The sequence below is a fragment of the Trichoplusia ni genome, chromosome 4 (assembly GCF_003590095.1).
Source record: "Trichoplusia ni isolate ovarian cell line Hi5 chromosome 4, tn1, whole genome shotgun sequence".
In the NCBI taxonomy this organism is placed as follows: domain Eukaryota; kingdom Metazoa; phylum Arthropoda; class Insecta; order Lepidoptera; family Noctuidae; genus Trichoplusia; species Trichoplusia ni.
This window is the reverse complement of record NC_039481.1, coordinates 17323358-17339016: the sequence shown is the minus strand read 5'-3', so window position 1 is coordinate 17339016 and position 15659 is coordinate 17323358. Positions and strand designations below refer to the sequence as shown.

Below are 15659 nucleotides of genomic sequence, written 5' to 3'. Positions count from 1 at the left end.
ATTCCGAAAGGGAGAAACAGAGGGACTCAATTTAAATTCCGTCCAATTATTGGATATTTAACATAAAATAAAATTAAAGATGGATGTTTCACGTTACGCCTCAGTGTGTCGCAAGTATAAATCCTCGAATTTAAGTGTATAATCGCTTATATGAAGTGGTTGGACAATAAGAAGTAAATTCTAGTCTACATAGCAACTGTGCTTTATCGATGGTTAAGTTGTGCAGTCGGGACAAATATAATGTAATGATATGACTGTAAAATATGGGGTTATACTTCATATAATAACTGATATGTAAAATAATTTTATTGATGGCATCAGAAAATTTGTTCTGAAGATAGAATTATGGAGAGAAACTGATAGTCTTTTATTTTAATAAATAAAATGAACATTTTGGTCTACATTGTCGCTTTTGGATGTACTTAATAATATAAGTCTGAAAAGAAATGTGACAGATGTAATTTTTTAAAAGTTTCTGACCAATGTCAAAAGAAAAATAGTTTTTTTGGAGAGTTGGTCGCAATGATGAAAGTGTAAAACCATATTTTACATAAAATCAAGTTAAAATCATGTACATAATGCGAAAGGCAGCTTTTTCACAATAAATGTATTTTATTACGTCACAAAAGCATAATTTTTGAGTTATTTATTATTATATTTCGGTAAAAGCTGGTTAGTCAATGCATTAGACTGATGTAGCATCTATCGATGGTGTTTTGACATATTTTTAGTTTATTTGTCTTCAGAAAGCTTATTTAAAAAGAATTGTTCTGTGTTTTACGATTTTCACTTCCTTTCAATAGTAATTTATAATTCAAGATAGCTATATGTCACTATAATATTAGTTTCATTTCTAGTTTTCTGTTTTGTAACTTGTTATTTTTTACTTTGTTTCTGTGATTTTTTTCTATTGAGTATAAATAGTTAAAAATATGTCAGACAACTAAAATAATATAAAAATTGAATAATGTAGATAGTAACTGTGCTCCCTGATCGCCGGTAAATTGTTGTGAGTTCGACTGAAGAGATGGATGAAATTAGGTTATGATAAATTATAAATAAAAGAGAAATATTTTTAAAAACTTCCGCCGTTTCATTGGGTCCTCGAAATACCATTTATTCCTAATAAACATATACCTACAATACACACATAAAACTAAATACAAATTTCCACTTAATTGATAAAACACACTTAGATTACATTAAAATTACAGATATTTTAACAATGCTAATCAAATAAGTAAACAATTTTAGTTGTTTTTAATAACACAATATACCTTTTTTAACGAGGCAAAAATCAAATAAGTACAGCTACTAATTCACATTTTGAGCCTTATTTGTCAATTATGAGAATTTGGACATTTTACACTTATAATTACATAAATATTTACATTTGTTCCTATACATAAACAATTACACTAATTTCTTGAGAGTGGTGTTCGGCACTAAGAAACACGCCGTACCGCAAACTGGAACAGAAAAATGTATCATTAAAATAAGCGCCATCTATGTGTAAACTTCTGTACTAGTAACAGGCGTCGTAGTTCAGTTGTAGGACGCAAGGTTTGGGGGCGCTTTATGACTAGAGGGTTATAAAATGTGTGTTCTGCCTCTCTAAGATAGAGGAAGGACAGTGTCATGATGGGCACACAACATGTTGCAACTCGCTGGAAAACTAGATGGAATAAACTTGTTATAGGGAAGAATGGAATGCTCTAGAAGAACACTTTGCCTTCGATACGAACGAAATAGCAACATTGTACGACTAAGTTGAAAAAAAAGGTTCTTTTTTAGTCTGTTTCTCCTGACTGCCCTTTAAGAAATAATTTGAATATAGAATAATATTTTTTGAAAGTATTTCAGAACTGTTGTGAGTGGTCAATATTAAAAGATAATTGTTGTTTTCATACCTGCTAGAACGGAGCCAATAGTAATGAAAGGCGGGAGGCATCCGTAGTCAATGAGCGCGGGAAAGATGACCGTGCCGGTGATGGTGCCAAGACGACCGCTCATCAGAACTGTGGCCATTGCCATAACTCTGAAACAAGACGAGAAAGATATTCAGAAACTTGTTTACAGCATGTTCATATACCCATATTAGATGATTCTCGATTATCACATGCTGTCTTATTTCCTAGTTTTTTGGTTCGCGTCAAACTGATATTGTAGCCTTATCTTTTGACTTTTGTTACATTGGACAACATGTTTTTACTTCTTCGATATCCACCGTCACTAAAACGATGTATTATGTACGAGATATCATATGCTCTAACTCGCTATATTAATCTGTGTGTTCATTGTATTTTCATCTATTACCTGAGAGACGTCGGGAACAGATCCACAGTGATGCTAGACAGCGATGCAGCAGTCAGCGAGGTGAAGGCTAATGCAGTGGTAACCATGGCAACCACCGCCGCTGCACTGGAGCCTAAGAACGGCAACATGACGATGATCACCGCGCTAGAGACTCCGCAGAACCCTGCTACTACCCTTTTGCCACACCTAAAACATAAAAAATCAATGAAATTATATTATCACAAAAACATTCATATTCACACTATGAGAGCCAGCGAATGGACGACGTTGCCGTGAGAGGCCTAGCAAGCGGTAGCGTGATGATCTTAACGCTTACCGTGCGGGCTGGTTATATGCGGCCCAGAACAGAGAATTGCAGAATGATTTGGGGGAGGAGATTTGCCAAGCATTGGAACACAGTGGGCTAGATAAAAAAAAACATATTTGAGTGGTGATGATAATCACTCCTAAAAATGTTGGGTCAATAATTCTTGGCCCATGTTCTATGTCTGTTACTTCTAAAAGGTAAATCTAAGGTTGGGGGCTACTCTTTAGTTATTTTAGGTGGGCTGTCAATCATCCCCGGACTTCGCCAACTATTTTCAGAAATCTTCTGAATTACCTGCTCTTCAATTAAAAAATATTCGAAAGAATAATTCCAACCTGTTAACCAAAGCCCCTCCAATCCCATAAGTCAGTACTGAGCCAGCTCCCACGGCGGCACTCTGGAGATAGGTCAGCATGTCAGTGGGTATCGGCACGCAGATCTCAGTGACGTCAGGCTGGGCGGCCGGCGCGATGGCGGAGCACAGGCTGCTCGCGTCGTTGCTGATCATGGCGGCCAGCTGCGGGTACCACAGCCTCAGGGTGTTGGAGCTGGGTGAGGAGGGACTAGAGTTAATATACATTGTTTAGTTCTTTATGTGGAAAATGGCTTATGCCCATAAAATGAAGAGGGGTTTTTTGGAAAATGAAAAACTTTACCGAAAACAAAAAAAAAACGTAGTTTCTTTGTGGAATTGTATTGATAACACTAGAGCATAGTAATAACATCTTCAAAAGTAATTTCGCCATGCAAACCAATGAAACATGATTAAAAAGCTTTTGTCAAGCTCAAATAAAATACAACATCATTTTCCGGAGCAATACCGCTTCATCCCAGTAAAGTATCGACCCACATTCTTGGAACAGTCACAAACAGATCCCGTCTTAATTAAACAGAGGCGACTAATTGCAACCGGACTTACCGCTTGCAACAGACAAAAATGGCGACCAAACAAGACCAGTTCGTAGCAATATTAATTATACGTTAGGATAGATTAATTGTTTGGACAACGGAATTTTAAGTTGTTAGTTGACAGACAAGTAATGGTTAAGACTGGTTAAGCCTTATCAAGAGATTACTATTTTTAGAATTGATTACGGATAAGTATGTGGTTTGAATTGATACAGATGATCTGGAATAGTGGGTGTTGCTACACACTGGTTCACAACTAATTAATGTAATAGCTTAAAACAGGGAGCTTGAAAAGAAATAGGGGAACAAGAAAGTTCCTATGTACCTACATGATCAGAGAATGACAGGATAACTACATGTCACTATAACATTAGTTTAAATTTTAGTTTTCTTTTTTGTACCTAACTTGTTATTTTTTTGGAACAAGAAGGTTCCTATTGAGAATACTTACCCAAACATGCAGCCAATGTGGATAGTGCACATGAGGAAGAGCCACTGCACATGCGGCGGTCTGAAGAGAGGCGCCAGCTGAGCGCACCCTCCTTTCAGGGCAGCCAGACCTCGTCCCTGCTGCTCATTCTTCTCTTCTACTAGGACTTTCACCTAGAAGTAAGAAAGGAGGAGAATGGATTATTTCAAATTTCTGGTTTCATCTTCAATTATTTTCTGTTGAACAAGGAAGAGGGTCATTTAGGAAAAGTGTCATGTTATGTGTCTTTTAAACTAAGTAATCTTTTGATCAGCTCTCAACTAGACTTAATCAACTTTAATTCAACATTCATACCCCAATTTTTTGGTAACTGAAATAAATCTTTATTTGCTACTCAGAGCTTAGGGTATACTTATGAACTTACAGGATACTCCTCAGCTGGTTTCCCAGTGTTTAGTCTGTATATGGTTCGGAAAACAGCCATAGCCTCTTCGTTCCTTCCTCTCGACATGAGGAACTTGGGGCTCTCGGGCAGGCAGAAGAACGCCATGCCAGTCAGTAGCGGCACCAGCGCCGTGGCGAACAGGAACAGGTTCCAGGAGTGGATCACTGGAATGACGAAACAAAATTTTGTTTATTGAAGTAGCTCAAGCTGAGGAGCTATAACCGCATAAGTGAAACGATCACAGGTTAAGCTGAGGAGGTCAGATAGGCAATCTGGTTTCTTAAAGAACCTCAGAGTCCAGTATGATATTTCTAACTCAATCATCCGATCACACTTACCAATACTATCACTAAAGAGATGGAACTCCCAGTCTTTGGTGAGGATAGCCCAGGCCAGCAGTGGGAGCGTGGTGTTGGCGATGGTGTAGAACAGGCTGGTGAGGAGTATGACGCGAGCGCGCAGCTCCGTTCGGTGCAGCTCGGCTATGTACGAGATCAGGACGGCGAAGGGACCGTTGAACCTAGAAGAGGAACAAAAGGCTGGTGATAATGGGAAGACTGAATTTTTAAATTAACTTTCTGGTATTGGGAAAAAGGGGAGACGTGCCATGGCACAAGTGACCGACTGTATCATTTCGTTTCATTCTTGTCCATATGAGTTTGAAAAATGTAATCAAGGCCAATCTTGGCCTTGATTACTAAGCAAAGGTAAAATACAAGGCAAACTCGTACAGATATACGAGTATGTCTGCTTTTTTAGTTATTTTTCAAGTTTGCCTTGTATTTTACCAAAAACTGATTAAAACAACAAGGTGAATGTTTTTGAATCCTAAGGTTGCAATCACAGACATATTAAAGATGGGTTTAATTATTTACTCCGTTCACTTTCCGGAGAAGTGATAAAGCTCCCTAATTACTTGAGTGGTTTGATTTTTGATTGGTTTGCCATGTAACGGTCTCATGTATAATATTTAACTGCTTCAGAGAATATTCCTTGGCACTACATTATAAACCACGTCTTAAATAGAATTATTTATATCCTCATAAATAACCAGAGACGTGGAACAACAAAGCTTGAATATTATTTTAGTAGTTAGTAGTCGGTTTCAAGCTCAAGTGGAACCAAAAATACTTTGTTAAGTAAAGTATTGCATTGCTAAGCAAAAAAAAATCCTGATGACGAAGTAAGCCTCAGCCATCGTTATAATAGTTTAGATCTAAGAAAACCTAGAACCAACAGCCAGTAGGAATGTAATTTGAGTACAGAGTAGTCGTTAAAGCTATAGCTAGCAGCAAACATTCTAAGTAGGTACACTTACAGGAATCCACTGGAGAACCTGGTGACGAGTAGCATGGCGAAGTTCTGGCTCATGGCGGCCGTCATCTCGACCAGGCCGGAGCAGAAGAAGCCCCACACCATGATCCGTCGTCTGCCGAGCGTGTCCGAGAGGAAACCCCACACCAGCGCGGATGAGATCATACCTGGAACGAGGAGAAGGATAAAATATGATTTAGAAAATTTGATATTTAAAATATCTACCCACGTATTTTAATGTCACATTTTAAATTTTGACAGTTTTTATAGTTGTAAATTGCATTGTTATCAGATTCGAAGCTGCCTGAAAATTTCAGCTTGCTAGCTTATCGGGAATTGCCTCAAAATGGAATTGCAAAAATCCAACCAGAACGACAAACAAGAAAGAGAGTTTATAAAAGCGTGGGAAAATGTTAAAGACGGATGTGAAAGGTTAAGAATACTACAATGCATATTTCTCACCGGGAAGCTGGATCACGGATCCCCAGATCTTAAAGCATTCTAGTTGCCGTTGTGGAAGGGGTATGGAGGAATACCTTACACCTGTATATAGTATAGACCATGCTTTGTGTATTTCTTCTTAAGTAATGTTCTTAGATTTTTCATTTTCGAAGAAAATTTTTACATTATCCTTTTTAAAATAATTTCGATGCCATTGGAAATGTTTAGAGGTTGTATCGAAATATATGTTTATCAAGATTGCATGATATCAGAAAACTATTTCTGAAGTAGGTACTTCCCGAGCTGTATCGGTATCAAATGATGAGCCTTAAATATTTGTTCAAAGTCTGGTGACTCTTTGTGTATTCGACACAATGATTATTTGCTAGTAGAACATATATTTACATACAAACAAACAACTAAATATAGTAATTAACTGATTATTAAAAACATGTTATTTATTTAGCTATCTATCAGTGTTTTGTCTTCGTAACGTCTTGCGTAAGTTTAATGAGTCATTTGAAGGCACTCAGGTTATTTTGGTGGACAATAAAATTACTATTAATTAGTATGTATTTGGCAGCCATTATAACTACGTGTAGGCAGGTGTTTAGCTTAATAACAAGACTAGTATTAGTGTTCTTATTAAGGACATGTCTGTTTAACTTCCTCTCAATATTAATGCCTTAGATGTCTGGCCACATAGTTGCTATTAGTTACCTCTTTATCAAAGTGGTTTTGAATTCGATTCCCGGTATAACCAGTTTCAAAATTCAAAGCGAATAATTTTGAACTCATGTCCAAATTGATGGGAGAAATAATTTTATGAGTCACAGAAAATAAGGATATGTTTTAGCTTTCTCTAACGAAAATTGTTTCCAGCTAATTTTGTACCACCGATAGGCTACCGATAGCAGCTTCTACTTTTCCACTTTTTTCCCAGCGACCGTCTATTGATCACAGATATGGTTCCGTGGATGGGTGATGTATGAAATATCGACTTCCTCCATATTTCGGAAGCCACGTTAAATTGTGAATTGAAGCTAGATAGTCTGACAACCAGTCTTGGTACTCCTTACTCCTTCTATAAAACACTAAGGAAGCCGAACAAAGTTGAGAAAAGGCTAGTCTGATGATGAGGAGTTTTCCTATCGCCTCGGTACTGTCATACGCATATTCTATAGCTACCTAATACAAACACTGAACAAATACAGAATAAATATTTCCGTGATAAAGAAACTCGACCTTACTTAATACTTTGTACATATAATTATTGTGTATACAAAATCAGTGAGTAATTTTACATAAGAATGACGTCACTGCGTCAATATTTGTGTGGAAACTGTGCAGGTGTTTGTGATAGCGATAATGTAACAATCAACCGACATGTGTATATATTGACTGACACTATTTAGTGACACCTTATCGAAATGTAATTAATTGCACATTATTGCTAGTTTCTTACTAATTTATTGTTTTTTTGTTATGCTTTGTGTTGTTAGGATCCAGTTATCATGTAGTTTCCGTATAAATATAAAAACGTGGGGAAATAGAACTTTATTGTATAGCAAATGAATTATGTGTCTAAGTAGTTTGATTATCGATTTTGATGCATCGATATTATAATATCATTACGCACTCTCGTTTTTTATAAGTAAGAGTACACACCTTCTAAGAAATCTTCCTGTTTAAATCCTATTTAACTCGCAGAAGGTTGTCATTCATAACTGTTATCAGTCACACGTGCTCCCAAAAATCTTAGCATTACGCTTGTTGACGTGAGAAACGCCAGTATGTTCAAAAAACAATATCAAACTGTAGACACACACAAAACACATACAAAGGCATGGTTTGTTTGTTTGCACCATGCTAGCTCACTACGGGTTGTCGTTTTCTAATTCCAATATTTGGAAGCCAAGTTTCCTCACGATGTTTTCCTTCACCGTTCCGACTATGGTGATTTAGAATAATTAAGAAAACATTTAATTATAATAATAAGTAGATATAGTTAGAAGGCTACTTTATTTTCAGTACGTCAGCCCAGATAGATATTTATTTTCTTGCCAATTGCATCATCACTGTGTCAGTGAGTACCGGTGAATGTCAATGACAATCGTATTTTTTAGGCCAGATTTCAGCCACATGGGTTTATAGGAGAATCTCATTAAATATCAGGCTGTTTGGATGATGCGAAATATTGTGAAATGGAAATATTACACCGTCCTCCCTATGATACATTGACGAACTGTAATGTGTGTATATTATTATTTTTTATTTAAATATAAAAAGGAACGCATCATTCTAGAGCAAATTCTCTGTTTACCGACTGTATGCATTACTATTTGTTGTGTCAATAACATCATCATGTGTGCCAAAAGATTTAACTGTGATTGTATTCTTTTGTGTGTTAAAATAAAATGGCACCATGTAAATCAATAAACAATGTATATCTGAGATACATGCACATGTATATTTGCTCGTACAATTGTATCTATGAAGATATGCACAAAGTCAAGGAACCACAACGTTCCAAATGGTATTATCAAGATCACTTCGAATTTGTGAAATAAATTATTTTTTCATCATTTCTGCCACCTCACCTATCTGCTACGCCATGACCCATCCTTTTGTGTGGATCTTGTAAATAGAGATTCCTTAGTCCCAGTTTTTTAGCACTTACATCACATTGGAGTATATTTACAACTGATAGCTGCAATAGGTATCCTCTACCACAGCCTTCCCATAGTGACGTAGTAAAATTTGATTACAAAAGTCTGACAATTCAAATGCTAAGCTAGTTATCCATCATTTATTTGTCATGACTGTGAACTCTATCCATTTGGATAGATTCAAAGGTTGTAATTGTCGACACACATCTAATGTTCTACTTACCCCCATAAGTCATGGCAGTGATAGTCCCCATGTCGAGGAGACTGAGCCCCATATCGCACTGGGCCCTCGTGAAAATGTAGCTGATGGAGCTGGTGACGGACACCGCGCTCCAGAAGGCGGGCAGCGTGCAGAACATCAGGGCGATGTTGAACCTGCCATAGCCGGTCGCTGCTATAGCCTCCTCGAAGTCTGACGGCTCAGGCTCTGGAAGGGGCGAAAATGGCTTAAAATGCGAAAACAATCATTAAAGACATTATGATGCTTTGTTATTTTAGGCCATATTAAGAAAGGACCAAATGACTTGAATTTAGTGAAAACTCTGAAGGCACATCCTGGATTACAGGATCCAAAAGATTTTGGATCGCACAAACGCTTGTCTGACTAGTTTCAATGAGATATTACGTAGTATTGTTCATTAAATCTGACAATTGTTTTGGTACCAAAATTAGTCATTCTTAAATCTTCTGTTGCCCAATTTATCTGACCTGTGTTTGGGCATACTGAAATAATTTACCAAGTAGCAGTCTAGGGGACAAAACACAAACCTGTACTATTCATACAAGATTTTGGTCAGTTAGCAAGTGCACGACCACGAAGTTAGGATCTTATTATGGACGTATTATGGCCATAAATAATCTGCGCTTGTGTGCGTCACCGTGTTTTGAACATATTCCGTAATCAGTTGCGCTCGATGCTCGTTAGCGCACCTTGGAGCTTCCAGAAATAGTCTTCGTAAACCTTGTCTTATTGAGATATTACAGCCAAAACGAACTCACAATTTGCCTTAACTTGTCAACAAATTCATTATCTTGAAGGCGATTTGTTGAAAGAAGTGGATATAATGATTAATGGACCCATGATGAAGTTTAGAGTAGCATGCATTATGACAAATATTGGATAATACAACATTTTGTTTTTGTTTTTTGGTTTTTCTTTGATATGCTAAAATGAATAGTTTTGACGTGGATTATGCAAAATATTCAACATGTTATGTATGTTCAACATGTATATTTAATATGCACTTGGTCATCAACGGGTAAACGCATACGATGCTTTTGTAAGCAGAAATTTCATCGTCACCCCGGGAACTAATAATGATACAATTTGCCCAAAAAGTCTTGACCACATAATTCGAAAAAGATCTTAAAATTCTCAAATGACTGCAAAAACAAAGAGCTTCGCATCTGAAATTCGCCAATAACTCGAGATCAAAACACACCCGTCTCGGAGTCGTCTGGTTTTAACCTGAAACATTGGACTCCTGCCATTTCCCTGGCCTCTCGTCTTTGTCGATAAATGTCATTCCGCTCAGTTTTATTACAGCTCGCTTTAATTTTAATATTGTTGGTATTTGGGAGGTTTTGAAGGTTAATTGGGAAATGAAGATCCCGATTGAGGTCGGGATTGCGGTATTTAAGAGTCGTCGGACTTAAATGGACTGGGATGTTTTCTTTTTAAACTGTTTATGTTCTTTCAGGTATTCGTGCATTATAATCGTATTGTTATGTATGGTAGACTATAATATTGTTTTTTGTCTATCATTTAGTGTGATATAAATGTTTTATCAAACCTGAGCTTTGGGTAGAGGACACACACACAGATTTTGTTCCTGAATCAGTACGTCTAAGAGGACCAGCAAACCACGTACCTAAGGACCGGTCTCTGCTCTCACACTTTCCACCAGTTGGCGACATGTAAATACAATAAGCCTATGATAATATTCAGCGACCACCACAATATTGGCTGAGCACTACGTCACGTGTAATCCATACACACATATTAGCTTCCGAATACAGTGTCCGAATAACTAGCAACTCTTGTGACTATAATGGCGTAACGTTAGCGAATTTTTAATCGAAACAAATATTAATTTTGTAGTTAGGTTCCGAGCCTTGACCGAGCTAAGTGGTTTAAATTTTTCTCTTTCAAATGTATTAATCGGGGCTCAAAAAATTACTTACTTATTTTTTTGGCCCCCGAATTAATTTATACAATCAAAAGAGTATCTAGTGTCTACAGGAAATGAAAAAAAAGGATTCAAGTTTAACAAAAAGAAATATTATTTGGAAAAAATCCTTTAAAATTAACTAGTTGAAGATAGTTATAATGTTCTAGTTACTGTATGAATGGGTCCTAGTTTCCATAGTGGAATAAATCAAGTCAATACAGAGGTTTATTGTCCGCAGGTTAAGAGCCGCGAACAAATGTGACTGTCTCAATGTCATCACTACATACCTGTGGCTTATACTGTTTGATTTAGGCGTGGAGGTTACTTATCATGGCACTAATTTGGGGGTGAGTTGTGAACATTTTGGGGTTAAATAAGAAAGTAGGGGAAGTGTAAGAAGAGATCGTTGAAAAGAAGACACGCAATCATAAACGGATTAAACTACAAGTAATCTCCGTATTTATAAATTTAAGAATTTTTTTACTTCGACTTTCTCCGAGGCTTATAATTTAACGATTTGTTTAAAATACAATAAGACAGGAAGCAATTTGTTCTAAACGGTAACATTCACCTGCATATGCAAAGAAATGCAGGCTACTTACAATCAGAAATCAGTTTCCCTGGTCCATTAAACAAAGGATTTACTAACATATCACGTCACCTTTTCAGATAGCTCTTCCTTGACTAATCACCACGTCTGTTCAAAGTCCAAACAAATACCATAAATCAGTACTCACCCTGAGCCAGCTTCTCCAAATTATTCGAAGACAATCCCGTAACCTTGAAGAGATGATCATGAGGGATCTCCTCCTTCACCACATTGGCTTCCGCATCACTCTTGGTCCTCACCATCTTGATGTTAACCGAGCAGCTTGTATAGAAAAAACATGTGCGTAGCGAAGGACCATTCTCAAAGAAATGGCGGTAGTAGGTAATGATAATGTAATATATCAGCTATGGCGTGTGCAAAGGCTCTGCTTGTGTTCTGAACAAACACGGGTCTGTGCTAACCGCCCCGTTACTGTATATTTGGTGATAAAACTAGATTTTATCTCTGAATGCGTCTTTGTTTGTTTGAATACAGTTTCAGTTTGTATCGATAAAGATATGGAGACGAGATTTATAAATCAGTAAAAATGTTGTGTTTGTTATATTGAATTGAGTACGGTTTGATGATTGTGTGAATGTTGTGTTCATTAGTATTAAAGTATTGTAAATAGATTTCACAATAGTTTTTCAATTACTAGAAGTTTGAATGATTATCGTTTCGAACGCAATGGGAATATAACACGGAACTCTATTAAAGAGGGTCCGCCGTCGGTGTGTCAGTACGTCTGTCACCAGACACATAAACCCCGCTAGTTAAACATTTAATATTTTCACGGTTACGGTTACGGTCACAAAATGTTGGATGACACCAACTACCAAGCGATTGGTTTTTGAACCTCTTCATCCATTACAAATTCAAATTCTGCTGATGCGATGTTGACTTGGCTGCTTTCCATTATTTACTGGATGTACTTCAAGATGCAACTACTGTAAACTACTACCAACTATTTGTGAACAAAAAGAGAGGTTGTTTTTGGTCTAGTATATCTAGCGATGCAGTAAATATGTTGTTCTGCTGAGCAGTTGTCTTTACACCGTTCACTGTTCCGACATTTTCCAATAAATGATTCAAACAGGTAATGTTGAAGAGCTCCAGTGTTACTCCTACAAGCACTAATATTATAGTCGGACGTCATGACATAACGGATGGTGCTTTTTAAAGCACTCCAAGCACCCCTTTTTTGAAGGTCAATCAAATAGTTATTTTAGATAGCACCCTGATTTGCCCACCCTTAATTGCTTCCTCTCTGCTCTTGCTTCAAATGAAGCGACTAATATCACAGCAAAATAACGAATAATTGTTTTTTTTAATGGAATGATGTTTATAAAAATAAAAATTGTTCTATCTAATATAATATTTGTGTTTCTTTTTTTAGGACACAGTAATATTTTTTTCCTATTATTGGTCTTTATAAAATCACTTTGGGTTCTTTAAATTAGTGCTAACTAGTCTTACTACTTGATATTACCCTTTATAATATATCACAGCAGTAAAATTGCAAATTGTTAAAACTATCACGTGATGGCCACCCATCCACTTTACAACCTCAGCAAGCGTAGCTTAACCTTTACAGTGTATCTTCTTACCTATTAACTAAATAATAGTAAACATTTAAGGTCAACATCTCCCAGGTCTTTCGGGGTCTCAATGTCAGTGTTAAAATAGCCGGTCATCGTCCTTTATCTAAGCGTGAGTGTTTGTGCGCACGCGCACGTGGTAACTGTGTAACGAGGTGATGAACCTGCGCTTATCTGGGTTACAGACTGTTTTTTATGTAAGGTTTGGATGCGTTTTTAATATTATTTGTAACTGTGTATTTGTTATGTTGGTTGAGGTTGTAAGATTTTCAAATTTACAAAGGAGGATTCTTGATTTGACTGGTGTTTTATTGTATTTTAAAGAGTTAGAGAATTTTCAAATATTTTTTAGTCGATCACATTTCAATATGACTAGAACAAAAAAGTTTATTTATTTCAGTAACTATAGAATTTAACTGAATAACAAAAAAATATCTTAACAATTTGGTTAAGAAATGTTTAAACTCTGCCCTGTTTACATTTATACATTTATTGTACCTACCCATTACTTGTAAGGGAATTCTCCTTGGACTTTGCCCTTCAATAAACATACAGACCACACAACTTCTGGACTTGGGAACAAAGTCCAATAGTACCGGGAGCAAAATAGATGCCTTTAAAATTTAATTTAAAATTTATAATCGTGTAAAGACAATTTAATTGCCAATAGGTAATGTTTTTTTTTATTTGAGATTAATTTTTAATAGGGAATTGCTTTGATTTTGCTTACTACCACAATTAAAAGCGTAATCAATAAATAAATATTGTAATGGGAGGTTTCAAATAATATTTAATTCCTATTTTGTTATATTTTTATATAGAGAACACAAACAAATCGAATCACATACAAAACTGTTAATTAGACATAACGAATTGTTTTTTTTTAGTTAAACAAAGCCACAAGTCTAAAAATAAACCTAGTCGTAGTAAAGGATAAAAATAGCCCTGATCTACGCATTGATTGTTATGCTGACCCTACAAATCACTTGAGAAATTTGTGACGATGAAGCCATACAAAGTTGATTGTTGTATTCACGCAACGCTCGCGTGCTGACCCTACCATCCAATGATGTAAACATTAACAATGTAAAGTCAGTTTCCTTTAAAATACTACCTAAAATGGTATGCTCTAATTTAGGTACTCGTATTTCCAAAAAAACTGATAATATAGTTACTAATTTTGTACCTTTCTTCAACCTATTTGTGCGGAACCCTTAATGTCACGAATCCGACCCGCACTTAACCAGTTTAATATTTTACGCGTTAATCTCAGAAACTACTGATTTCGACAGTTATTTTTTTCTTTAAAAATCTCTGTATTCCTATATTTGCTCTTGGTGTTCCCGAGTAAAACCTCGATACTGAAATCCTTTATTTATGTAAAATAACTGTTGCTATGTTTGTGTCTTTCAAGAGTTGAGTTTCATGTAATTCAGAACACCTTCGAATACCGCATTTAACAAAACTTTGCTAGGTATTACATGAAAGGCGTTGAATAACAGATATAATAAAATCATAAAGGTCGTTTTCAAACAAATAAAATACAATATTCTTGTCAGTAAAGCTAGGTCACGGCTCGCCTGCTTCTAGGTATAGAAATCGTAAAGGCTTTTAGATGTGAACGAAAAAGAGAATATGTGCTTTATTAACCGACTTCAAACAGGAGGAGGTTGCTAATTCGTCTGTATTTTGTCAAATGTTTGTTACCTCATAACTTCGGACTGGATGGACCAATGTTGTGGATTATTTTTTCATAATATGTGTGAAATAGCTTGACTCAGTAGTTTTCTTTGGTATAATAACAATTATAATTTTGCAAATCTAACTGTCTTCGATCCTCGCGTAGGACAAGCTTTGAGATTCAAAAATGCTCGTTTGAGATTGGCTGTCTTTGTGCATATGACTTGATTGTGTAGTCCCCGCGTGACACAAGGATTAAATACGTGCGGGGGTTCAAGGAAAAAACCAAATTTTCTCTAATTCTTCTTTAATGTTTATCAAACAAGTTACATTCACGTATAAAGGAAATATTATATATATGTATATTACCATTTTTATATAACTTAAGGAAGCTTAAACATGGATGTCACCAATTTTGGAGTGGAAGTGTGACAGACGGTTTCTCATTTGTTTGTCAATTCGGCTGAAGTTGATAAGTGGTGTAATTGTTTTCATAACCATGTTCTGAATCAATATATCCGGAAAGTACGGAGGTGTGAGGTAAGCGGCATGATATTTGATTCGTAGAATTGTTTATGTGCATTTGTCTGTGTGAAGAATCATTTATTTTTCTTTTAAAAGCACGGGTTTAATTGTCCGTAAACCAAGAGCTGTAACGTTAAAGTGATGCTTATTTTGTTTACTTTGCAGAGTCAGAGACAATCGATAGACAATCTGGTATAATATAAATATCAGTTCGGTTACTTTATTGATTTAAAACTAACCATTAAAATTAATTATGTTTACAATT

General features: G+C 36.1%; 1 protein-coding gene across 1 annotated transcript; it reads right to left on the bottom strand.

Moving 5' to 3' along the window:
• Positions 1–1087: 1087 nt before the first annotated feature.
• On the bottom strand, positions 1088–12868 carry LOC113493361 (synaptic vesicle glycoprotein 2A-like). The gene is made up of 10 exons (XM_026871305.1): positions 11740–12868; positions 9055–9258; positions 5726–5888; positions 4746–4927; positions 4387–4571; positions 3984–4135; positions 2959–3171; positions 2317–2502; positions 1911–2038; positions 1088–1469 (listed from the first exon to the last, which is right to left on the bottom strand). The coding sequence occupies exons 1-10, from the start codon at positions 11852–11854 to the stop codon at positions 1414–1416; spliced, it is 1584 nt and encodes a 527-aa protein (XP_026727106.1). The 5' UTR covers positions 11855–12868; the 3' UTR covers positions 1088–1413.
• Between the last annotated feature and the right edge of the window lie 2791 nt (positions 12869–15659).

Coding starts and splice junctions, on each gene's coding strand:
- LOC113493361 (XM_026871305.1), bottom strand. CDS start 11,854: ATGGTGAGGACCAAGAGTGATGCGGAAGCCAATGTGGTGAAGGAGGAG. Junction 4,928..5,725: donor AGGTTCTCCAGTGGATTCCT/GTAAGTGTACCT, acceptor TTCCTCTTCTAG/GTTCAACGGTCCCTTCGCCG. Junction 2,503..2,958: donor GGAGGGGCTTTGGTTAACAG/GTTGGAATTATT, acceptor TTTATGTTTTAG/GTGTGGCAAAAGGGTAGTAG.